Genomic DNA, 24,892 nt, shown 5'->3' with positions numbered 1-24,892 from the left:
TGATATAATGTTTGGTGTGCTTCAGAGCACTGGGGAGGTTTTTTTCTTCACAGATGGTTTGAGGTTTTTGTAAACCTGTTTGGCACCAGAAATGGTTTGCAGGCTTTCTGGTATTTGCCAGAAGTACACACAGGGTTCAAACATCCCTTCTGACTGGAATATAATGCCCAGATGTTCCATTTGCATGTGGAGGGTAGCAGTTCATGATTGTTGCTCTTGTGTGCATGTTGTAGTTTGGTAGCCTCTGGGGAAAGAGCAGAGGAGTGGAACTAATTGGATAGCTCTTTCAAAGATGAATGAATGAGGACCTCCTGTGCTGCAGAGTTCGATGGAGATGAGAGGTTCACTTAGAATATTCTATGGTTATCTTTTTATTGCTATAACAAATGCACCTTCTCCACCCCTCAAAAGAAAATAAAAAATGAAACATTGTCTTGGAAGCATGTCATCGAGTCCCCCAAAATTATTTCGCCAGGGTGTTTAATGCTGAGATTGTTTGTCCAATCACAGCTGAATCCTGAGAAGTAGGTAACCAGTTTGCCAAGAAATGTTAAATTGAATCAGGATTCTATAAACCATTGAAAATCGTGGTTGCATGCAATCTCAATTCATCATCCTCTATTCCAGTTATATGAAAACAGCAGCTTCAAGTTAACTGACACATTGTAATTCAATGTTTAAAAAGTGCTCTGTCTCTTTTGTGAAATTGTCAACCACGGTTTGAAAATGTCTAATAGCACTGGGCGTTTTGTGTTTGTCACATTTATACATTAGGAAGTGTTTTGGGAATTCTGCACAGCAGGGAAAAATTGGAAGGGGTTTGGATTACTTACTATGTTTGTTTTCCAGATAAACTCATCTCCTGATCCAAATATAGAAGATCCAAATATAGAATTTCCATGTTCTTCCTCATTAATATCCTCTCTGTATGATCCGCACTGTTAAGTGTTTGAAAATGGGACGGAGGTGCTGAAATTCCTCGAGACTTACCAGAATCCACAAGGGTTTGGTGCATTGGGGGTCATTTCCTCACAATCCGGTTTGACTTTTGTATGGCATTCCGATTCCCCATTCCACATAGTTGGGTGACTAGGAGACTTTCACAGCAACTTTATTGCAATGTTAATGTAAGCCAGTAATAAAGATATTATTATTGCCTTTTTTAAGTTGGGAGCTCCCACTTCAGCACCACATGGGGAGCTGGCATGAGGCTGGTGGCCAGTTTGTACTGACAAGAGATGCCAGCTTCCACAGAGGCATGTTGGCCATGCTGGTGGAGCCTGGATACTTCATTGAACTGTATTTTATAGTCCCAACAGAATTGTCCCTTTACTCCAGAAGACTGATGGGACAGTTGTTGATGTCAAGGATAGGCCTGGTAGTCCCCTCCCCTCAACATGATGATGATGTCGAATTTTTATGGCACTCGAGGAAAGCATGTAACATAGTGGGATACTCTTCAAATAATACAGCAAACTCTTGAATTAATAATGCAGGGCTCAGTTACATGTGCACCAAGTTGGGTCCAGAGCAATTGTTGAGCCAGGTACCAATCAGTCCTATAATATTCTATGGGTCATAATCTCTGCTGTTCAAGGTTTTTTTTCATGAAATAACACTGGTGTTACAAGCGGCACCAGTGTGGATGGGGTGGGGTAGTAGCACAGTGGTTAGCACTGCTGCCTCACAGCGCCAGGAACCGGGGTTCAATTCCAGCCTTGGGCGATGGGTGGCAATTGGCTGTGTGGAGTTTGCACACCGTGTCTGCACTTTCTCACTGTGTTTGTGTGGGTTTCCTCCAGGTACTCTGGTTTTCTTCCACAGTCCAAATATGCTCAGATTGGGTGGATTGACCATGCTAAATTGCCCCTTAGTGCCAAAGACACTAGGTGGGATTATGGGGATAGGGTGGGGGAGTGGACCTAGGTAGGGTGCATTTTCAGAGGGTCACTGAAGATTCTTTGGCCAAATAGTCACTTTTTGCACTGTATGGATTCTATGGAGTAGGCCACTTTGCCTTTAGGCCTGCTCTGTTATTTTTATACGATCATGGCTGGTCTGATTATAACCTCGACTGCAAATCCGGCCAACCCCGGTTTACCTTTCAGCCCCTTGCTTATCAAGAATCTATCTACCTCTGCCTTAAAAATATTTAAACACTCTGCTTCCACCACCTTTTAAAAAAATATTCAAACATTCTGCTCCCACCACCTTTTTGAGGAAGAGAGTTCCAAAGACTCTCAGCTGTCAGTGAAAAAATTCTCCGCACCTCTGTTTGAAATGGGCGGCCCCTTATATTTTTTTAAACAGTGACATCCTAGTTCTAGGTTCTCCTCCTTTCCTCAGCATTCTGTCCAAGACCCTCCCAGATCTTGTGTTTCAATGATGTCACCTCTTATTCTTTAAAGCTCCAGCCTGTCCAAACTTTCCTCAAGACAACCTGCCCATTCGAGTTCTTAGTCGAGTCAACCTTCTCTGAACTGCAACTAACTAATGCATTGACATCCTTCCTTAAATAAGGAGAGAACAATACTCCAGCAAATTTAGCAACCATACCTTCAGTCCCTTTATCCAAATCATTTAAATAAAGTGTAAGAAGTTGAGGCTCCAGCACTGATCCTTGTGGCACACCACTTCTCTGATCCTGCCAACTAGAAAATTGCCCATTTAAGCCTACTTTGTCTTTATCTAGCCAATCTTCAATCCATGCCAATATGTTACCCTCCACTCAATGAACTTTTATTTTCCACAATACCTTTGACACCTTATCAAATGCTTTTTGGAAATCTACAACACAATACATCCCCTCGTTCAGCTGTATCACAGCACATGTTACTTCTTCAAAGAATCTGAAGAAATTAGTTTGACATGATTTCCCTTGCACAAAACCATGTTGACTTGGATGTAAACCATGTTGACAGGGGCAGCACTGTAGCATAGTGGTTAGCACTGTGGCTTCACAGCAGCAGGGTCCCAGGTTTGATTCCCTGCTGGGTCACTGTCTGTGCGAAGTCTGCACGTTCTCCCCGTGTCTGCGTGGATTTCCTCTGGGTGCTCCAGTTTCCTCCCACAGTCCAAAGACGTGTAGGTTAGGTGGATTGGCCACATTAAATTGCCCTTCGTGTCCAAAAAGGTTAGGAGGAGTTATTGGGTTAGGGGGATAGGTTGGAAGGGAAGGGTTAAGTGGGTTGGTGCAGACTCGATGGGCCGAATGGCCTCCTTCTGCACTGTATGGCCTATATTCTATGTCTATGACTCTGCCTGATTACCTCAAAGTGCCCTGCTATGATGTCTTTAATAATAGCTTCCCTTGTCCTGCTTATGGTACAACCATTGTGGGATTGTCCTTCCAGTCTGGCATCTGGAAAGTGGGTTGGAGCAGGTAAATCCATAGGGTCAGCACTAGGGGCCACTGAAGCTCTTGGCTGGAGACCGATGAGAAGCCAGGTTCTATGGGCAGAGTGAGGGCTCTGACCCAGGGGTGTGTTCCAGCCTTATGCGAGAGGGCAACTGCAGTGAGAATGAACCCCCGCACTCAGGATCACTGTGAAGCTAGAGTGCAAGAGCTGTATGGAAGTTCAAGGCCACCGGTTATTGGAGCCTGGCTGTCAGGGATTATTGTCTGGGTGGCTGGCTGTTAAAGATGGAAGACTCATTTATCTGCAGCCCATGATAGCTAGAGGAATGAGGGTGCCAAATAAGGATTAAGTTGACAGCAGTGTGCATCAGATGTGCCTTGACTGACCCACGGGGTGCCAGTTGCCCAATCAGCTCCCTGACCCTTCCTCGAAGAGTCAAGTGAGCCAATTTAGTCAGCACTGCAATCCATGAGTGCGTCACTGATTAGCACCCAATTGTTTTCAAATATTTTTATTTGCATTTATAAATATTACATCAAGCACAATCCAAAATCAACAAAAAAAAGAACAAACAGGAAATTACATAGCCCCCCCCCCCAACCACATAACCCAGCCTCCAGCACCCTCCACAGTTCTTCCTCCCACTTCCATTTAACTTATCCAATTGGGCCATCTTCCCAGTCCATCAATTCATTATGAATCTCCGACCCCCCCCCATTCCCCGGCAAACCTGTGGTTCTCACAAATCGGTGCCCAACCCACTAACCCAGATGCTGTCGCCACTGTCCCCACACTCTCGGGCCTGGCCGGCAACAATGGCAGAGGCACCATCAACAGTGCCCCTAAGCTAGTGCCCTTACAAGATACTGCCTCTGTCCGGTCCCATACCGACCCCTCCCCCACTACCCATTTCCTAACCATGGCTATATTTGCTGCCCAGTAATAGTTCATCAAATTTGGTAAGGCCAGCCCATCCCCACCCACGTCCCCACTCCAACAGCACCTTCTTGACCCAGGGGGATTTCCCTGCCCAAACATACTCCAAAATCAGGGCATTAACTTTCCTGAAATAGGCCTTTGGGATAAAAATCTGGAGGTTCTGAAAAACGAATAGGACCCTCGGGAGCGTCATTTTCACGCTATGCACTGTGTTAACCCCTGCAAGTGTTAACGGGAGCACATCCCACCTCTTTAAAATCCCCCTTCATCTGCTCTACCAGCTACGCCAGGTTCAATTTGTGCAAATCTGCGCCACCTGAATGCCCAAGTATCTAAAGTTTGGCCCCAGCACTTTAAACTGCAGATCACCCAGCCCTCTTGTCCCCTTGCTTGAATCAGGAAAGCCTCACTCTTCCCCATGTCTAGTTTACACCCGGTAAACCGGCCAAACTCCTCCAAGATGTTCATAATCCCCCCCTAATGTCACCCAATGAGTCTGAAATGTAAAGTAGCAAATTGTCTGCGTATAACAACTTTATGCACCCCCCCCCCCCCCCCCCCCACTATCCCTTTCCAACTCGTTGGCACAATCGCCAAGGCAAAAAGCAACAGGGAGAGTGGATACCCCTGCCTTGTCCTGATATAATCCAGAATACCCCGAGCACACCCAATTCATCCTAACTTGCTATCGGTGCCCTATATAACAACCAAACCCAATCCACAAACCCCAAGCCGTCCCACAAATATTCCCATTCCCACCGGGCGCTTCATAACCACATTTAATAAGTGCCTGACGTTCGCTGACAAATGCCTCCCCTTTCCAAACAGAGTTAAGGATATGAGGCCTGTGATAATATAAAGGAAACTGTCCTTTCTCCCTTGCCTCATTATTTGCCCTTACCAGCATGGGCCCCAGGTCACAAGAAAGCTACTTATAAAATTCCGCCGGGAACCCATCCTGACCCTGGGCCTTCCCTGTCTGCATCGCCCCCATACCCTCCAGCACCTTCACCAGTCCAATGGGTGCCCCCACCCCAACCGGGGGCTTTGATTCATATAGTCTCCAATAAGATTCCTCAAATTCCCCATTCACCTCCACCAGCTTGAGGACAACCCTTCCCCCTCATCCTTCACCTTTCTGATCTCCCTCATCACCTCTTGCTTCCTATGTTGGTGAGCCAACATCCTGCCTGCTTGCCTTCTCCCCATATTCTTATACTATCTTCTTCCCCCCCCCCCCCCCCCCGTGCATCTGTCCCAATGCCTTCCCCGTGGACACCAACCCGAACTACATCTGGAGCTTCTGCTGCTCCTTCAACAAGCCTGCCTCCGAGGCCTCCAAGTATCTCCCATCTACCCGCATGATCTCCTCTAGCAGCATTGCCATCTCTTACTTGCTCCATCCTGTCCCTGTGCGCCTGAATTGATATCAACTCCATTGAAACTGAAACATAGCACTGCACTCCATGAGCCTCTTCAGCTCTTTCGCCACCGCTACCCAATCGCGGACTCGACCCGTCCAATCTTGGCTTGATGACCGTATTAAAGTTCATCCCCCCCCCCCAAATAATCAACCTGTGTGTGAATTCAATATTGTCCCAATTTGGGGCATCACCATTCACCAAGACCAGGAGCATCCCCTCCAATGCTGCGCTTACCATGTTGTTCATCACCAATATGTTCATCACCTCAAACGCTATCCACTTATTTATTAGCACTACCAACTCCCCACGTCTTCAAATCCAACCCCAACTGGAAAAACCTGTCCAACCCACCTCTTCCTCTGCCTAATCTGATACACAATCTTCAAATATGTTTCCTGTAGAAAGGCAAACAACTGTAACACTGTAAAGAAGAAAAAAAAGATGCACTCACCATCCTTTGGCCTGCCACCAAAGAACCCCGTGAAAAAGCTAAACAGTTAAGAAAAGAAAAGTTCTACCTGGCCATCGCCCAACACAATACAACAAAGGAGGGGCAGGGAGAACCAACACCAACTCACATTGGATTTGTTTATTGTCCCGTGTACCGAGGTACAGTGAAAAGTATTTTTCTGCGAGCAGCTCAACAGATCATTAAGTACATGGGAAGAAAAGAAAATACATAATAGGGCAACACAAGGTATACAATGTAACTACATAAGCACCGGCATTGGATGAAGCATACAGGGTGTAGTGTTAATGAGACCAGCCCATAAGATGGTCATTTAGGAGTCTGGTAACAGCGGGGAAGAAGCTGTTTTTGAGTCTGTTTGTGCATGTTCTCAGACTTTTCTATCTCCTGCTCGATGGAAGAAGTTCCCACCAAAGTTCAATGTCTGCCCCCTCATGCCAGTTCATTGTCTCTTAAGAACTTCATTGCCTCCTCCGGTGTTCCAAAGTAGTATTCGTGGCCATTGTGAGTCACCCAAAGGAGGGCTGGGTACTGTATCCCAAACTTCATCCCCTTCTTAGAGTGCAGCCTTGACCTGATTAAATTTGGCTCTCCTCTTTGCCAGTTCCACGCCCAGGTCCTGATATACCCGAACTAGTTGCCTTCCCAGGTACATCATCTCGTCTGCCTGGCCCACCGCAAGACCTTCTCTTTGTCCAGAAACCAGTGTAGTCTCCTCACCATCGCCCTCGGCAGCTCATTTGCCTGCTGCTTCCTCATAAGCCCCCAATCGACCTCAAGGGGCCGGTCGAAGGCAAATCTGCTGAGGTTGGCTCCATGAGTGTCCAATGCACACCCCTCATGCATTTTAAATTCATCACCCTTTCATGAAGTGGTAGACTATTCAACTGCATGGCACATTACAATGCAACCCAACTCATTTTCATTCTCACGTACCAATTAGGGTCAGGACGCCTGGTCATTTTCCTCCCTCTCCCTAACCCAGGGATTGGAGACCAGTTGCAGCCTGCCTTCTGCTACCTAGACTCTCTTGGTTCAACATCTCATCTTAAAGAATGTGTAGTGCTACATTGAGGTAATATAATAAAATACAATTGTTATCGCTATGAAGATAACTGGTGAGATTCATAATTGTTTGAGAAGCAGACATTGGGTTCTGTGCTCTTTGATGTGGAAATGCACCGGTGTTGGACTGCGGTGGGCACAGTAAGAAGTCTTACAACACCATCTGTGCTCTTTGATCAGGCTCATTGAACAAACAGTGAACACATTGTTGAAAAGAGCGGCACCACTCCTTGTAGGCTAATAAAGTGGTTAAACACTTATGAAAACATGGGCGGGTCACATAAATTCTTATGGTTCATTGAAGGTGACATGAAGGGCTGATGTGCTGTACTTCCCATGTAGCACTTAAAGTATATCTATTTAATGGGGAGGGTAAGTAAATGAAGACGTCTTGATTGTTCTGCTACAAGCATGAGAAAAATGTTAAGTTTGTCAGGTGATTATTGCTCAGTGGAGAAACTGTGTTAAGATCCTCCTTTTTCTTGTCTACCTTGCTAATTCTTGTTCCTCAACTTTATTTTTCTCCTTCTGCCACTGTGTTGTCTGGTTATGATCAGCATCTTCGCATGTAGAAAGTTTGCATTTGAGACTTCCCTGGGCTGGGGAAACATATGCTGAGGCTCAATGTATTGATAAACTGCCAATCATTGCTATTATCTAATTCAAATCTAGAAGGTTGTGGTCAGTAGTTGAGACGCTGCAATGAGCCTTGCAGCCCTTTGCTAAGGAAAGACCACTTTGCGTTCTTGCTACTGTTTCTGATTCAGTGACCATTGCTGGGAATTTCGGGTGTGATTCAGCGGCCTTGTCGCACCCAACTTGGTGTCGGGATGAGGCTGATGAGTCCCGTGAGAGATTTGTGATGCTTGAAACATCTTGTAAGATTCAATGGAATCTCCTGAGGTCTCGCAAACTGGATCGCTCTCTCTCGCTGGGATAATTTGGATATGTGTTCGCCGTATTCTCTCAATGCTTGGGATTCACGGGCCACGCCTGGGAGATCTTAACGGGGCGCTGTTTAGTATTGGTCCACATAAATGTGGACCAGGCATTATGACACCTGGTGGGGGGAAGCCATTGAAGACTCTTGCGTGGTAGTGCATTGGGCAGGGTAGCACCTTGGCACTCATTTGCCACCTGGATACCTTGACACTCAGGATGCCCAGGTGGCACAGAGAAGGGAAGCGCATGTGAGGGGGAGGGAAGCGCATGTGAGGGGATTAAAAAAAGCATCTAATAGAACTTTGTTTATATGAAGAAGGTTCCCTGGGCCCAACCAACATTGGGTGTAGTTCAACGGGAAAATTTGTGTTTTCGGCCGCATTTAGCGGGGTGTTTCTTGACCGGCGAGATCGCAGCCCGTATTCAACGGCACTAAGTGCCAAAATGAGACTCCACTAGATTCTCGACATTACTGGCTCCCTCGCCATCTAATTCGCCTGACTCGCACCACAGCTTCTCGCTGCTAACAAGAGGGAGCTGCTTTTAAACGCTCGCTCACCACTCACTCCCAGTCAACATGGCAGCATGCAGACCTGCTCCTCCGTTTTTGTGATGCCAACCTGGCTAGGTTTCTCTACTCTGGATGAGAGGCAGGCCACCCTGTTTCCCCCGAGGGGATGGGAGGACCAACAGTAGAGCCTGGGAGGCAGGGGCAATGGCTGTCAGTTCAGGCAGCAAGACCAGGAGGACTGCTGTCTAATGTCTGAAGAAGTCAAACAATCTCAACCGAGCTGCAAGTAAGCTACCAACTCTCTCCTGGCATTAGTTCCACCTGCCACTCCTCAAATTCTCTGCCCCTGCTGACACATCACAGGCTGGCACCTCGTACCCACCCCATTTCTGATTTTCAAGCTTGTTCCTCAGCACCTCCTGGTACCCACCAGCACAACCTCTTGTCCAGTTGTGGTGCTCACACATGTCAACTGTTGTAGGCCCCCCAACTCACCAAACATGCGGCTCATAATGTCCTCACAGGAGAATATAGCTGCTAATAAGTGGGAATGGGCCAAGGCATGGGGTGGGGGTGGGAGGGGGTCCTGGAAGGGCAAGGAGGAAGAGCGAGACCGGATGCCAGAGATCCATGTCCTCGCCCCCTATGACGAACAGGCTCTGGAAATCACGGGTTGTCTAAGGAGGGAGCTGTCAGCGACTGGACAAGGTTTTCCCAGAACTGATGCAGATGATGGGACATGGCTGTGACATTCCAATGATTGCAAAGCCGATTAGAGGAGGTGCAAAAGGCTTCAGGTGCAGGAGATGGTGCCAGCAATGCATTGCACCAAGGCCAATACTGCTAGAGTGGCGACTGCAGTGGAAAATGCAGTCTTGAGCACACGTCTGCATCTTGAATGGTGGTGCTCAAGGCATGGCTCAGTCTGTGGCGACCATGGCTGACGGCCATGATGTGTCTCGTGTCTCAGATGCAGGTGGACATTGCCAAGTCACTCCAAATCTTGGTCAGTCACAGCATCACTGATGGTGCGTGCTGACAGTGGTTCATCCTGAAGAATGGGAGGCCTCTGGAACTCACTGCAGCTTTGCCTCCATCAACCAGGGCCTTACAACACCACCAGGAGGTTAACCCCAGGGCCTTCCCCCAAGGAGATGGCTGTGGTCTGGGTCATCTGAATCCCTCCTCCTGGCATGTCTTTCGGACAATGATAACACTTGTGACCCCTTGAGGGTCCCTCCTCAGTCTGATGGGCGGCCTTGTCTTCAGGGTGTGTGATGGCCCCCTGCAGATGGGGTGTCATCGCCAGCCTGTGTTGTCGCTGTTGGCTTCCCTGGCACCTGCCTGCCTCAGCTGCCACCAGCAATGCGAGGGCAGCCTCTGCGGGATCAACACCAGCAAACATCTTATGATCTGGAAAGAATCTGATAACCAACAATCATTAAGGGAGCCCCAAATCCCCCAAGCCTCCCCACCTTGCATGTCCTGCCTGAGTGCCATCCAGTGAGCCAGTTGTGTTGGCAAACCTTGTTCTGCACAATCACTCACTGCCACAACAGGAGCCCCAGACCTCTGCCGGGAACATGGAGTTCGTGCTCAGGTGCCCCCCTTTTATCCACACGCTTTCCCTTTGATCGGGATCCTCAGTGCTGAAGACCTCTTTACTGTTTGATTTTTGGCAGCTGCTTCAATGGTGCTGAAGCTCCTCGGGTTCCGGCACACTGTTCAGGCATCAGTTTGCTTGCTATGCACTAATCGTCCTCTTGAGACTTGGCACGTGTGCCTTCGAGAGTTGAGAGTGAAGTGCTCTCACAACTAATGAGGCTAATTCTTTATAGCCTTCAGCTGTGAAACTAGAGGCTGCTCGCAGTCGAAGGAGGTTAAATTGACTTTCCAGAGCGAAGCTGCAGTAGGGCTCTGTCCTGGAAGTGTTTGGCAGGACAAAGGGACTGTAGCTGTGGTTGCTCCGGTTATGGGTGTCTGCAATATTTAAAGATGGCCTGAAGACCTAATAGAGACACAACCCCAAGCACTGGGGTAGCAGCTTGGGTGCCCTTGAGTTACATGCCGGAAAACGGAAATGGCTTCTCGCCTCTTCCCTTCCCCTCCGAAGTCACTGCGCCAGCTTCGGGTTTTTGAAAAGGAGCGCTAAATGATGCCCGCGGGATTTCTCACTGGCTAGTTGGGAATTCCCACGAGGCCACTGCATTCGGTTTCAACCTTGCTATTGAGATTGAAATGAATGCAAATGAGCGTTAATATTCGTCATTTTGGGGTACGGCCCAGAACAGTCCATCGGGAGCGGGCAGGGTGAATTGCAAAATGGTTCGCACTTGGCGTGATCCTCTATTTTGGCCTTTCCCACTATTCACCCGGCCCTGATCTGCGCTGGGCTCAACACAGTGGTTAAACCGTGTCCACTGTGTTTAGCTTCAGTCAGGGGATATAGTTAATGGGAGGGGATAGGGGGTTGAAGAAATAGGGGGGTGAAGTTTCAATTTTTGAGTTCAGTTAAAGATTTGACTGTGGACAGACCAGCAACTTCCCTCAAAGCAGTTTCGTTAAAAAGATTTGCCTGTGAACAGAACGGCTGTCAGGTTAAACAGTGGTCTGACACGAGCTAGATTCCTGAAGGCGCTCTCGCTCTCTCGCGGTCTATCCTAGACACCTCTTTTCCTGGGTTGACTGGGTTGATAGCGGTTAGGAGTTGGTGTTTCATTGTCATTGTTAAGCATTATTTAACTGGAAGCTATTTTCTTTAAGATAAAGTTAGTAATACTGAGTTAGTAATAAAGTTTGTTTTAATACACCATAAACCTAGGTGTGTGAGAAATCATTCCTGGAGCGAAGTATCCCTTCCTCAGTCTTACGAATTAAATAAATTATTGGGGTTACCATCCGGTATCCTACAACTGTTGGGATCTCGTCCAGGATCATAATAGGTGGAATGCGAGATGAAAGTAAAAATTGTTGGGTGTGGCCCCATGGACATTGAAATGAAGCTAGACAGGATGCAGTGACTGCAAGTTCTGATTTGTAGTTTAGGAAGAGCTTTGCATCTTTTGAGAAGGGGAAGGAATAAAGAACTGCTAACTCATTTATCCCATATCCTGGAAGACCTTTCAAAAGAAATGGTTTTCAGACTGATCTGTGAACTGCAATGCTATTGTTCCTTGATGTATATGATTTAATAGCATGATTGGCTGGTCATTAATACACTGAGCCTCAACATCTAATTCCCCAGCCCAAAGACCAGAGTAATCTCAAATTTGAACTGTATTTTGGAAGTTCATTGATCATAGCCGAAGAGCAGCGACTGGAGAAAAGTTGGTGGACAATATCATCAAAACATCCACCCTCGAGGAAGCACAAGGCACTTTTAAAGTAGCATCAGCAAACTTGTCTGTCATCCATTTTGTTTAGTCAAGACTTAGTCCACAAGGGCACAAGGTTTCAACTCACTGACTCACTTTTACAGAGGAAACATCAGGCTCCAAGTATTTAATGAATTCTCTTAGAAAACAACTGCAAGATTTATGGAAAAAGTTTAGCTTAAACTACAAAGAATTTTGCCCAACCTTGAAAAGAATTGTCATTCGGTGAACTCTGTTTTTAAAAAAAATAGTTTGATTATAGTTTACTTCATTCTTACTGACTGCAACAAATATATAGCAGATGAATCATGTCTCATGCTTCTTTGTTTTTGACCTTTGATCAAGGGGATGTCGATGTGCAGATGATTCTGTGCTATACAGCTTGGCTGACTGCAGTAAATTGTGGATATGACAGGATATTGTGTGATGTGCAAGTTCAATGCACACTCTTCTGGTCTACTAATGTTAATCTTCCATCAATAGCGTTTAGCTATCCCTCAAACTTCAAAGATATCCCTTGATTTATCAATGATTCTAGCTCAAATCCTTAAAATCAAAGTAAAGGAAATTTTCGCTGTTGCCTTTTTTTTTTCGGAAGGCATTCTACATGACAGAATCAACACTGCAAAAAAAAAAAGGAATCGGCCATACAGCTCTTCGTACCAACTAGCGCCATTCAACCTAATCATGCTGACCGTCTACCTCAGGCCATCGCACCACCTTCATGGATCTCTTATCCCCCGTAGTATCCAAAAAGCATTGATCTTTCATCTTGAAATTGCACCAGCTGCCATGATGGGATTCGAAACCCGGTCCCCAACCTTTTAAAATCTGTCAGGTTCCACACTGGTATGCTGCCAAAGATCGTGGAGTAGGATCGGAAACTAAATTGGGATTTTGTAAAAATCACGATTCATGCTTTTTTTTCCCCCCCACTCACCTTTTCCTGCCATCCTCTTAGATGGTAGGGGCAACTTTTTTTTTTTCCTCTTTTCTTTCTTCCCCCACATGCAGTGTCAGCGAGGACGTGATGAGGGCGCAAAATCTCGGGAATTTGGAAACTAGATTCTCGCCGGCGAGACCTCATTTACTGATTCTTCCTGACCCTCGCTGGTGAAGTGGCATGGGTGGGAACCTGATTTAAAAACATTTTAATGGATTTACATATTATTAAAGGGCCGAAACGCCACATGATCCATTTCCCCCCCCCGCCACAATTTACTGAATCAGCCCATACTGTGGGAAGTGCTAGGGGTGAGCCCTCGGGAGGACAATGTGGGAGGGGGGGGAAAGAGAGAAAGAGGCAGAGATGAGTGCCAATGCCTTTAAAAGGGGGGTGACTGGGGAGGGGGTGGGGCAGAGCCGGCATTGAAGCGGGGGCATTGCAGTGATTGGGGGTTGGCAATGGTGGTCGTACTGCCATGAAGTGGGTGGGGGGGGGGGTAGCTGTTGTGATCAGGGTGCCCATTAAAAAAGGCATCCCAAACACTGGAGCAGGACTTACTAGCTCTATCCGGTCGCACTCTGCCAGACTGTGTAAACTGCACACCCTGATTTTGATTTTTTTTTTTTGTAGTGCTGGAAAATCTGGTCTGAAAACTTGGCTGTGCATCTGGAGAGATGCACGTCAGTTTTCAGTCGAGCCTGACACTGACAAATAATGGCAAAATTCCACCTGCTGTCTCATGCTCGGTACCAAGGCCCAGTCTTGCACTTCTATTTTGTACTTGGTTTCAACTGAGACCTTTCAAACGGGAGGCACGGTAGCACAATGGTTAGCATAATTGCTTCACCGCTCCAAGGTCCCAGGTTCGATTCCCGGCTTGGGTCACTGTCTGTGCGGAGTTTGCACTTTCTCTCTGTGTCTGCATGGGTTTCCTCCGGGTGCTCCGGTTTCCTCCCACTGTCCAAAGATGTGCTGGTTAGGTGGATTGGCCAAGCTAAATTGCCCTGTGTCCAAAAAAGGTTGTGTGGGATTACTGGGTTACGGGCTAGGGTGGAGGTGTGGCCTTGGGTATGGTGCTCTTTCCAAGGGCCGTTGCAGACTCGATGGGCCGAATGGCCTCCTTCTGCACTGTAACTTCTACAATGCTATGATTTTCTTGCCAAAACAACAGGCTCAGCGAGTTTAATGAGTTAGAAGAGAATCTTGATGGCAGAGCCTCATTTGAATGAAAGTTCCTGGAGTTGCACCCAGATTTATGGTCAATGTGTGGCAGCAGTGAGAAGTTGCTACCAGGAGGCCACAGCCATGGACTCTGGCACTAAGTTCCCACACTGCCTGAACGAACTGTCCCTAAGATATGAAAAATAAATATTGATTGCACATCCTATATTACCCCACCTTTACAAAGTGAGTTAAGAATTTGAGTCTCATGCTGGCTTTATTATCTCTATATCAAGTAGTGACTCAGTTGAAAGCAATGCATGACCAGTTTGGACCTTCCAAAATAAATGACATTAAAGCTTCTGGATCGAAAGATTATTTCAGTAGAGCTGCTTGAGCCATTTTGTGTTTTTTCCTGTCTGGTGTGTAGATTTTTTCCTGTCTGTAGATATGCGAAAGATATTGTCAGCTGTTTCAAAATTAACAACGGTCTCCAGATAAGCAGATTGAAAGCTTTTTGTGATGAAGTTTGATGTTTCCTGCAAGCTGTGGAATCATTTAAAATAAAATTGTACCAATTTAATACCCTCCCTGTTTGTGAACTTCAACATGTTTCATACTGTTTAAATCCATCAATACTGTTTTAAAAATAAATCCAAAAATGCTGGAAATACTCAACAGGTCAGGCTGCCCCTATTGATAAAGAAACAGAATTAATATTTCAGATAGGTGACACCTTCAGTTAATTGTAGCTCCCTCATTGCCACTTTTGGCCGAGACTAGCAAATAGAACAAAGTATAAGGTTTGAACCCAAGTATGATTCATTACACGATATGGTACACCTAACCCACCAAACAACTGGAGGAAAATCCTTAGATTCGGTAATCTGTTATTAAGCTGAATAAATGTCAAGTCTTGTTGCCAAACTATTGAGTCCTGTATATTGGTACTAAAATTTCATTGAGCATATAATCCTGAAATTTCACAACCATTTCTTGCATCTGCTAATATCTCCAGCACTGAGCTTGACATAATTTGGGCGGTGATCAGCTCAATTAAATATTGGTAGGATACAGTGGTATCAATCCTATGTAAAATTGAGGAGTGCATAGCAAGGAGGGTGGGTGCATACTTGGATCAACAGTGCAACCTGTGAGAAGCCAAGAGTAGCTGGCTAATTGTAGCAGCAGGTAGGTAGGGAATGTTGATTTCATCACTTGAATGATGCAGTAGCTGGACTAAATGGCTCATGTGATTCTTGCTATTTTTTATTGTTTGCACCTTCCGCAGGCTCTGGTGGAGATATCCAAATAAGAAGTAAGTAGGCAGAAAAGAACAGAATGTTTGAAGAACTGCCAGGTCATCCCATCTGGATGAGATGTAAAGGGTGTAAAATACTAGGTCTACGTGGGACGAAGATGCAAAAAGTAACCAGTTATTCTGAGGCTGTAGCAGTTGTACGGAGTGTCCACTCCTCTGAGTGGATTGCAGGAAGGCCCAAATAAGTAGCAGGAGGTCAGGATGATTATTTTTGGTGGAAATGGTAGCTTTGCCAGCCTGCAATTTGGGCTGTGGTAGTTGTGTCACTGCAATACCAAACACAAGTAAATTTGGAGTCAGCATATCAAATTTATTTTTCATTCATTTCAAATTCAGTCGCAGTGTCAAATTGGTTGATATTATAATTAGGCCTTCAACCATTTAAATGTATTGCTTAGTTTTGGAACATTGACAGATTACAAGCTGCTGGATATAAGGTGGAGCCTAGATTTCTCCCACTCGCCTGTGGACATAGAACATACAGTGCAGAAGGAGGCCATTCGGCCCATCGAGTCTGCACTGACCTACTTAAGCCCTCACTTCCACCCTATCCCCGTAACCCAATAACCCCCCCTAACTTTTTTTTGGTCACTATGGGCAATTTATCATGGCCAATCCACCTAACCTGCACATCTTTGGATTGTGGGAGGAAACTGGAGCACCCGGAGGAAACCCACGCAGACATGGGGAGAACGTGCAGATTCTGCACAGATAGTGGCCCAGCGGGGAATTGAACCTGCGACCCCGGCGCTGTGAAGCCGCAGTGCTATCCACTTGTGCTACCGTGCTGCCCACTTTGACACCTCTTTCTAGTGGGTATGGTGGAAACTTGCTGGAAATAGTGTATGATCCCACTTGTTTTTATAACTGGATGGGAAGATCCCAGAATAGAACCTTGACCCAAAAGATGGTAACTTTTACTACTATTTTATAAAACTTAGAAGAACAGAGTCACGGGGCTGCAAATTACTTTTAACAACCAGGAAAAAAACACTTATTTACTCCCCCTTTATCTTAACAATTACACACTTGTTTGGGGATTAACACTTGATTTAAAAAGTACTTCTTAAACTACAATGGCCTCATTAACATAAAAAGTCCCTTTTAAGCACACGATGATGGTGGTGAGACACACGCCTCTCTGAACCCAAGTAAATGTCTGTGGATTTCTCCCTCAAAATCGACACCAGATGATTCTTGTACCTTGAGCCGCCTTGCCTCACTGAACTCTGGCTTCCACATGAGTAATTTCAAATTTGGCTTTCAAAAGTCGCACTTTCAAATCTTTTTGAATTCTGCTTTCTCTCTGCTGCTTTCATCAGGGTTTCTCTTTCAGATACTGCACCTCTCCCTTCAGGGTTCCTTTGTTGTAAAGTCTTTGACACAAACTCTGAGGTCCAGATTGGCTGACTGGCAGAAGACAGTGAGTGGGGATAAAGGGGTCTTTTTCAGGATGGCAGCCGAAGACTAGTGGTGTGCCTCAGGGGTCGGTGCTGGGACCACAACGTTTCACAATATACACTAATGATCTGGAAGAAGGAACTGAAGGCACTTTGCTAAGTTTGCAGATGATACAAAGATCTGTAGAGGGACAGGTAGTATTGAGGAAGCAAGGGGGCTGCAGAAGGATTTGGACAGGCTAGGAGAGTGGGTAATGAAGTGACAAATGAAATACAATGTGGAAAAGTGTGAGGTTATGCACTTTGGAAGGATGAATTTAGGTATAGACTATTTACTAAATGGGGAAATGCTTGGGAAAACTGAAGCACAAAGGGACTTGGGAGTCCTTGTTCACGATTCTCTTAAGGTTAACATGCAGTTAAGAAGGCAAATGGAATGTTAGCATTCATATCGAGAGGGCTAGAATACAAGACCAGGGATGTACTTCTGAGGCTGTATAAGGCTCTGGTCAGAACCCATTTAGAGTACTGTGAACAGTTTTGGGCCCTGTATCTAAGGAAGGATGTGTTGACCTTGGAAAGGGTCCAGAGGAGGTTCACAAGAATGATCCCTTGAATGAAGAGCTTGTTGTATGAGGAACGGTTGGGGACTCTGGGTCTGGACTCATTGGAGTTTAGAAGGATGAGGGGGGGATCTTATTGAAACTTACAGGATACTGCGAGGCCTGGATAGAGTGGACGTGGAGAGGACGTTTCCACTTGTAGGAAAAACTGGAACCAGACGACACAATCTCAGACTAAAGGGACGATCCTTTAAAACAGATGAGGAGGAATTTCTTCAGCCAGAGGGTGGTGAATCTGTGGAACTCCATGCCGCAGAAGGCTGTGGAGGCCAAATCACTGAGTGTCTTTAAGACCTAGATAGATAGGTTCTTGATCAGGGGATCAGGGGTTATGGGGGAGAATTTGGATGAGAAAAATATCAGCCATGAGTGAATGGCGGGGCAGAGCCAATGGGCCGAGCGGCCTAATTCTGCTCCTATGTCTTATGGAATTACAATGGATTACGCTCTGAAGCCTGACCGACTTGAACTTGACCCGCAGGCAGCCGATGCCACTGCGATCTTCGAGCACTTGCTCAGCTGCTTTGAGGCTTGCCTCGACTCATCGACCGACGCCGTCACCGAGGTGCACAAGCTGCGTCTCCTCAACGCCTGGGTGAGCCCCAAAACTTTTCTGCTGATCAGAGACGAGGCCTCATCGCAGGGGGGGGGGGGGCGGGGTGGTCTCGCTCCCGTCCTGGTTGACAGTCCTAGGGCCCGTCCTCCGGAAGCATGTGAGGAGCCATAAGTCAGATCCCCTGGTCGAGAGGGTTTGCTCCTCCATGAAAACCCACAGTATGCCTACGTGGCACACCATGACGGGTGGCAGGACACTGTCTCCCTCAGGGACTTGGCACCCGCAGGTTCCCCAGCGACTATCACCAACACGCCCACCCCTACAACATCTACCACCATCACCACCACTCGGCTGCCTCGGGACTTGGCACCGCCAGCCTCCCCAGTGACCATTACCATCACCCCCGCCCCTACACCGTCTCCCTCTCCGTCGGCTCATCGGAATGAACAAGAAGACGACACGCTCCCGGAGTCGAAGGTCTCTATACCTGTGCCCACACCACAGCTGGGACTGAGGCGAACACGACGGAAGGTTAAAGGTCCTGTCAAACTCAATCTGTCAGTCCACTTCACCCCCGTCCATCACTATGTAGACTTGAAGAGAAGTGTAGCCACTTGGGTGAGACTGCAACTATCTGTCTCACTCGACCTTGGGATTACGAGATCGGGGGACAAAATTGAATGGCAGACGTGGGAGATTACTATCCAAGATTGGCAAGAACCAAGTGGAATGGATGTAACTGAATATGACCCAAACAACAAATATTGCTGGTACTGGAAAAAGCTTGTACTTGAACAGGAGAGACTGCAGTCTTTGATATGTCTGATGTAATGGGCATTCTTTCCTCTGAAATCATTATGGTGATATTTAGGAGCTATGCAACTTCTGAAGAATGCCTCTCCGTGTACTAGTTTGACCCCCTTCCTACACATCTATTTTGTCTGTCTGAAAGAGATTGCCTAATTGGTGAAGTGCCAAGTGCAAATGTAAGTTGAAGACCTTTTACTTCAGGACATGAATGGAGTCCTCTCTAACCATAGGCTCATTTTTTTAAATATGAGCTCAGTTTCAAAGGCACTATGGAATCCTGGTTGAACAGTTACGGTTTTTTATAGTTCAAATATCTTTTGAGGCTAGAATGTGACAAAATTATTTCTTCTTTATTGCAGGACAGAAAACAAACCCTGGTCCCCAAATGGTTTTCAAGATGGAAACTCCCATCCTTTCAAAGTCGATTTACAGTCTCCGCCACAAGTATGTATTAAAGTTGGTGTGTGGTAACATTCCAAGGGTTATTACAACTGTTGACGCCACTCTGAGTGTAAAGTTACATGACAGAACCTGTCTAAAGCAAGAACTGGGAATCTGCTCCTAACTTCTCCCACTCTGTTGCTGGAAGTGCAGCTAAAGGGTCGTTTGCAAGCATGCACAGGGTTTCAATTACAATGCCAGAGCAGGAGCAGCTCCTGAGGACATTTGCAGCCAAAAGTTATTAAACCACCTTTGGAACCATGTAGTGGGGGTGGGGAGAGGAGGGAAAGTAGAAGGATGCATTTTTAAAAAAAAAACTGCAAGCACATTTTAAATACAAGGAAACAAGATTCTTTTTTTAAAATTCCACCCTGAAAATCCATGAAACTACATTTGTGACCAGCTGCTTCTGAATACTGCCTGAAAAAACATGCCCCCCCCCATCATACTAATCATCTCCAGACATTTTGATTTAATTTAGCTTCTTTGGCAAGATCCCCCCTCTTCCAATGCCACCCAGGATGTGTAGGAATCTCAAGACACCTGTGGTAAAGATAAATAATTGTCTCGCCGCCAAAGAGTTACTTGTAAATCAGCAACAATTACAAATAAAATCACCTGACTCTTGCAAGCTTTTTGGACTAAATAATCTCATTTGCACACTGAATAAAACTGCCCAGACGTCCCCTTGGAGGAGATGGTCACAAAGCAATCCAATGAAATCGTGTTTGACAAGTAAAGAAATGTATGTCTAAGCTATGTTCTGCATTGATTAACGCACAGGTGACATGAGGGGACAGAATGAGACAGATAGGATTCTCAAATGATTGATTGGATAATTCGGCAGCAGTAAAGTGGAAATACTGAAACACTCGTCACGTCACATTTGCAGGCATGTACAAACACCTCTGCAATCTCCAAATCACAGCTATGAAAAGCTATTAAATAGGAAATTGCACAGCAAGTAAAAGAACAGTGGAATAAATCATACTCGCCATAGTGAATGAAGACATAAAAATTCCATATTTATACCATATGTGAGCATGATGCTATTATATCAGACTATGAACAATCTGGAGTGTATTAGACAGTGACATACATTCTGAAACAGGTGTGAGAAGTCCTTTATTGGGTGGCAGTTTATTTTTATTAGTTCACTAAAATTAAATTACTTGCATCTCCAGATAACCATTCAGACCAGCCTTAAAGTGCTCTCACAATGTCAAGACTTTGTTGTCTGCAATCCAATGCAAATTATATTGAAAGGAATCTTTGCATGGTTTATTTGTATAATGTGCACATCCTGTCCATGTATAATGAGCATAACAAAAAGTTTGATGCCTATTCTACAAGGGACCAGGCATTTTGTGAGGGTATTTGTTTTTCTAATTTAATGCAGATGGAGTGTGTCCAAAATCACAGGGAAACTAAATCCAAATGAACTATTTCCGTAAGCTTAATAATACTGCCCTCTTCTATGGCAAGTTACCTGTCCCACTTTGGACACTGACTTGAAGATCTGCCCTTGTTCTGTAAATGGTGTAACCTTTTAGATGTTTGTGTTGCAGGAGCACCTATATTAGACATGAGCCAGCTGTTTGCAAGCAACCAACAGTGAATCATCGGTTCTATTTAAATGCTATATAAAGCCCCTTTTTCATTTATTTAAATTGTTTTGATTTGTAGCTTCAATATGCTGTTATATAGACACGCATGATGAGTAATGAAAGAGCTGTAAGGATGTCCATCTGAGAGTTCGGCTCAATCTGCCAGTAATTGTATAAAGGAGTGCCAGACACCACTTTGTGATATACATATTTGGGCCATAGACTCATTGCCAGAGATGAAAGAATTTTTAAAAATACCATCTGATATATAACTTCCAACAGGAGATGTGCAATTTAGGTGGCACAGTGGTCAGCACTGCTGCCTCACGGGGCCGAGACCTCCTGGGTTCGATCCAGGTCACTGTCGGGTTCTTCCCTTGTCCGCGTGGGTCTCACACCCACAATCCAAAGATGTGCAGGGTAGATGATTTGGCTACGCACATTTGCCCCTTATCAGGAGAAGTGTTTAAAAATAGAAATTCTGCAAATTACAGCAAATGTTGCTGGACAGTCGCTGGAGAAGTTCAATTATAGAATGCTTCACTAGAAGTGGCTCTTAGAGGTAGAGATTTATTCAAAGATGAGTTGTCTAAAGTTGACTTGGAATCAGCCTGGAGTATTAGTAAATCAGTGCTCGTGTTTGGAGATGGTTGTGGAGGAAATTTGAGCTGTTTGAGTGGCAGGGTATCATTGAGTATATTGCTGGAGGCTATCTAGTGGTAAACTCATATTTACTCCCATACCTGCCGCTTGGAATCGGCGTGGTTACTACAACTGGCCTCTGGTGGTGGGAGGGCAGGAATGATTCTCGCCACCCTGAGAATCCGTCTTAAATCTGATCCTGCATATTTAAAAGCTATTTAAATATGCTAATCTGGCTCATGCCCAGCGTGGGTGTGTACCAGATTACATCAGCTGCAGCGGGACAGGAGCGTCATGCACTGTTAAGCGTCTAGCGAGGACCGTGTTTCGGGGCTCTCCCACTATTCTCCTGAAGTACTGGGATTTGCACCCGGCGCAACGCCATGGAGAATTGCCTCCCTCTGTCTCTCCCATGGTCACTGCTTAAGCTCCTCCAAATTACAGGTTCCCCCTTGTCATGATATTCAGGTGAACATCACAGCATATACATACACACATAATGATGGACAGATCAACAGGCCAATCAACACACACAACACGACAGCCAATCACGGACAAGAGCATACACAGTACAAAGCAGGGAACACAACACTTCCTGGGCACTCGAGCAGGAGAGGGCTCAGGGCACAGACCTCATTGCCAGCCACTCGGAGGTTCACCATGTGCTGAATACCAGAGTTTACTACGTTTATAGTTCAATGAAATAAAACTGCGTTGTACCATACGCAACCGTGTTGGTTCGTCTGTGTGTCAGAGTACCCAACATTTCATGATACCAGGAGTGAATTGACACCTATCCACAAATCTGCCATCCTGCGCGATGGACACCGTTAACACACCGCAGCCGCTGCAAGTCGCTGGGAACCTCGGCGTAAATTGGAAGCTGTTCAAGCAGCGCTTCCAGCTCTTTCTGGAAGCCAACGAAAGCCGGAGCGCCTCAGACACCAGAAAGATCGCCATCCTCCTCACCACCGCAGGGCAGCACGCCATCCATATCTACAACTCCCTGGTGTTCGCGGAAGGCGAGGACAAATCCAAATACGAGACGGTCCTTCTCAAGCTCGACCAACACTTCAACGTCGAGGTCAACGAGAGCTTCGAGAGGTATCTCTTCCAGCAGCGCCTGCAAGGTAAGGATGAGCTCTTTCAGCCATTCATTACCCATCTCTGCATCCTCGCGCAGTCCTGCGGTTACGACACCACCTCGGACTGCATGATTCGGGACCAGATCGTTTTTGGGGTCACCTCGGGCACCTGAGCTTACTACGCCAGCAGCTTTTAAAAATAAAAGGCCAAACCTTAGCCTCCGCAATCGAAGCCTGTGTCCTGCACGAAAATGCGACTAGCCGCTATGCACAATTTCAGGCGACCGGATCGGCGCGACGGGGGTCCTACGCGGCCAGATCAGTGAGCCAGGTGCCCCACGAGGCCGAACGGGTCCAGGCGATCGAGTTCCTCCTGGCCCGCGGCCCGGACGACGTCGGCCATTTTGCGTGCTTTTCGAGGCCTCCCGCGCTTGTGCGTGCCATAACCTATGACAACACTGAGGGACGTGATGCGCAGGCGCGCCCAACGCAAGACCGAACTGCGCATGCACAGTGGTGCAACAAGCGCCATGACGTCACGACGTGCGGCAACTGTGGAGCTGCACATTTAAAGCGGCAATGTCCCGCAAGAACCCGACAATGCCTACGCTGTGGCAAGGTGGGCCACTACGCTGCTTACTGTCGAGCAGCTCAACCTGTCAATCTTCCACAACTCCGACAACCTCGCAGTGACGTGTGGGCCATTCAGCCTCCCCATTACGAATCGTGCCCAGATGACATCCAGACCGGTGACACAGATGACCGAGACGCCTTCCGTGTTGCGGTCATTGATGGGAACCGAGTTAACACGATCAATCCGGGTGATGAATGGTGTGCCACCCTAATGGTCAACCGATCACAGATAACATTCCGCCTGAACACTGGCGCCTCCGCCTACCTCATAGCATGGTCAGCCTTCTACGCCATGCAGGTCAGACCACCAATTTGGCCGTCCCGGTGCAGGATGGTTGACTACAACGGGAATGTTATCCCGGCTATGGGATCTTGCCGGCTCCAGGTGACACACAACACACACACGGCCACACTCTCATTCGAGATAGTCGGCTCATCGAAGGACTCCCTGCTAGGCGCACAGGCATGCAAGGCTCTCCACCTCGTACAACGAGTCCATTCGCTCTCTCAAGACGGAACGTCTGACTTCCCGGATGCAGAGTTTAATGCACAGCTCCAATCGCTCCTCGCCCACAACCAGGAGGCATTCGAGGGCATGGGAACACTGCCATACACCTATGAAATTCGGCTCAAACCATTCGCCACCCCGGTCATTCACGCACCTCGCAGGGTCCCTGCGCCACTCAAAGACCGCCTAACCCTAACCCTAACCCTAACCCTAACTTGGATGAGGGAGTTGAAGGGTGGGTCAGTAAATCTGCAGACGATACGAAGATTGGTGGAGTTGTGGATAGTAAGGAGGGCTGTTGTCGGCTGCAAAGAGACATAGATAGGATGCAGAGCTGGGCTGAGAAGTGGCAGATGGAGTTTAACCCTGAAAAGTGTGAGGTTGTCCATTTTGGAAGGACAAATATGAATGCGGAATACAGGGTTAACGGTAGAGTTCTTGGCAGTGTGGAGGAGCAGAGAGATCTTGGGGTCTATGTTCATACATCTTTGAAAGTTGCCACTCAAGTGGATAGAGCTGTGAAGAAGGCCTACGGTGTGCTCGTGTTCATTAACAGAGGGATTGAATTTAAGAGCCGTGAGGTGATGATGCAGCTGTACAAATCTTTGGTAAGGCCACATTTGGAGTATTGTGTACAGTTTTGGTCACCTCATTTTAGGAAGGATGTGGAAGCTTTGGAAAAGGTGCAAAGAAGATTTACCAGGATGCTGCCTGGAATGGAGAGTAGGTCTTACGAGGAAAGGTTGAGGGTGCTAGGCCTTTTCTAATTAGAACGGAGAAGGATGAGGGGCGACTTGATAGAGGTTTATAAGATGATCAGGGGAATAGATAGAGTAGACAGTCAGAGACTTTTTCCCCGGGTGGAACAAACCATTACAAGGGGACATAAATTTAAGGTGAAAGGTGGAAGATATAGGAGGGATATCAGAGGTAGGTTCTTTACCCAGAGAGTAGTGGGGGCATGGAATGCACTGCCTGTGGAAGTAGTTGAGTCGGTTACATTAGGGACCTTCAAGCAGCCATTGGATAGGTACATGGATTACGGTAAAATGATATAGTGTAGATTTATTTGTTCT

At 46.6% G+C, this 24,892-nt stretch overlaps 1 protein-coding gene across 2 annotated transcripts in view; it reads left to right on the top strand.

Annotated features, from left to right (window-relative positions):
• LOC140427056 (PDZ and LIM domain protein 4-like) overlaps positions 1–24,892 on the top strand; it is a 140,292-nt gene that overhangs the window by 69,242 nt on the left and 46,158 nt on the right. For both annotated transcript variants that reach the window (XM_072512508.1, XM_072512509.1), the window contains one exon: positions 19,260–19,344. In XM_072512508.1, the coding sequence (XP_072368609.1) occupies positions 19,260–19,344 (85 nt within the window). The remainder of the gene's footprint in view (positions 1–19,259; positions 19,345–24,892) is intronic.

Source organism: Scyliorhinus torazame, chromosome 7, assembly GCF_047496885.1.
Source record: "Scyliorhinus torazame isolate Kashiwa2021f chromosome 7, sScyTor2.1, whole genome shotgun sequence".
In the NCBI taxonomy this organism is placed as follows: Eukaryota; Metazoa; Chordata; class Chondrichthyes; order Carcharhiniformes; family Scyliorhinidae; genus Scyliorhinus; species Scyliorhinus torazame.
The sequence above is the reverse complement of the archived record's forward strand: the minus strand, read 5'-3'. Positions and strand labels throughout refer to the sequence as shown.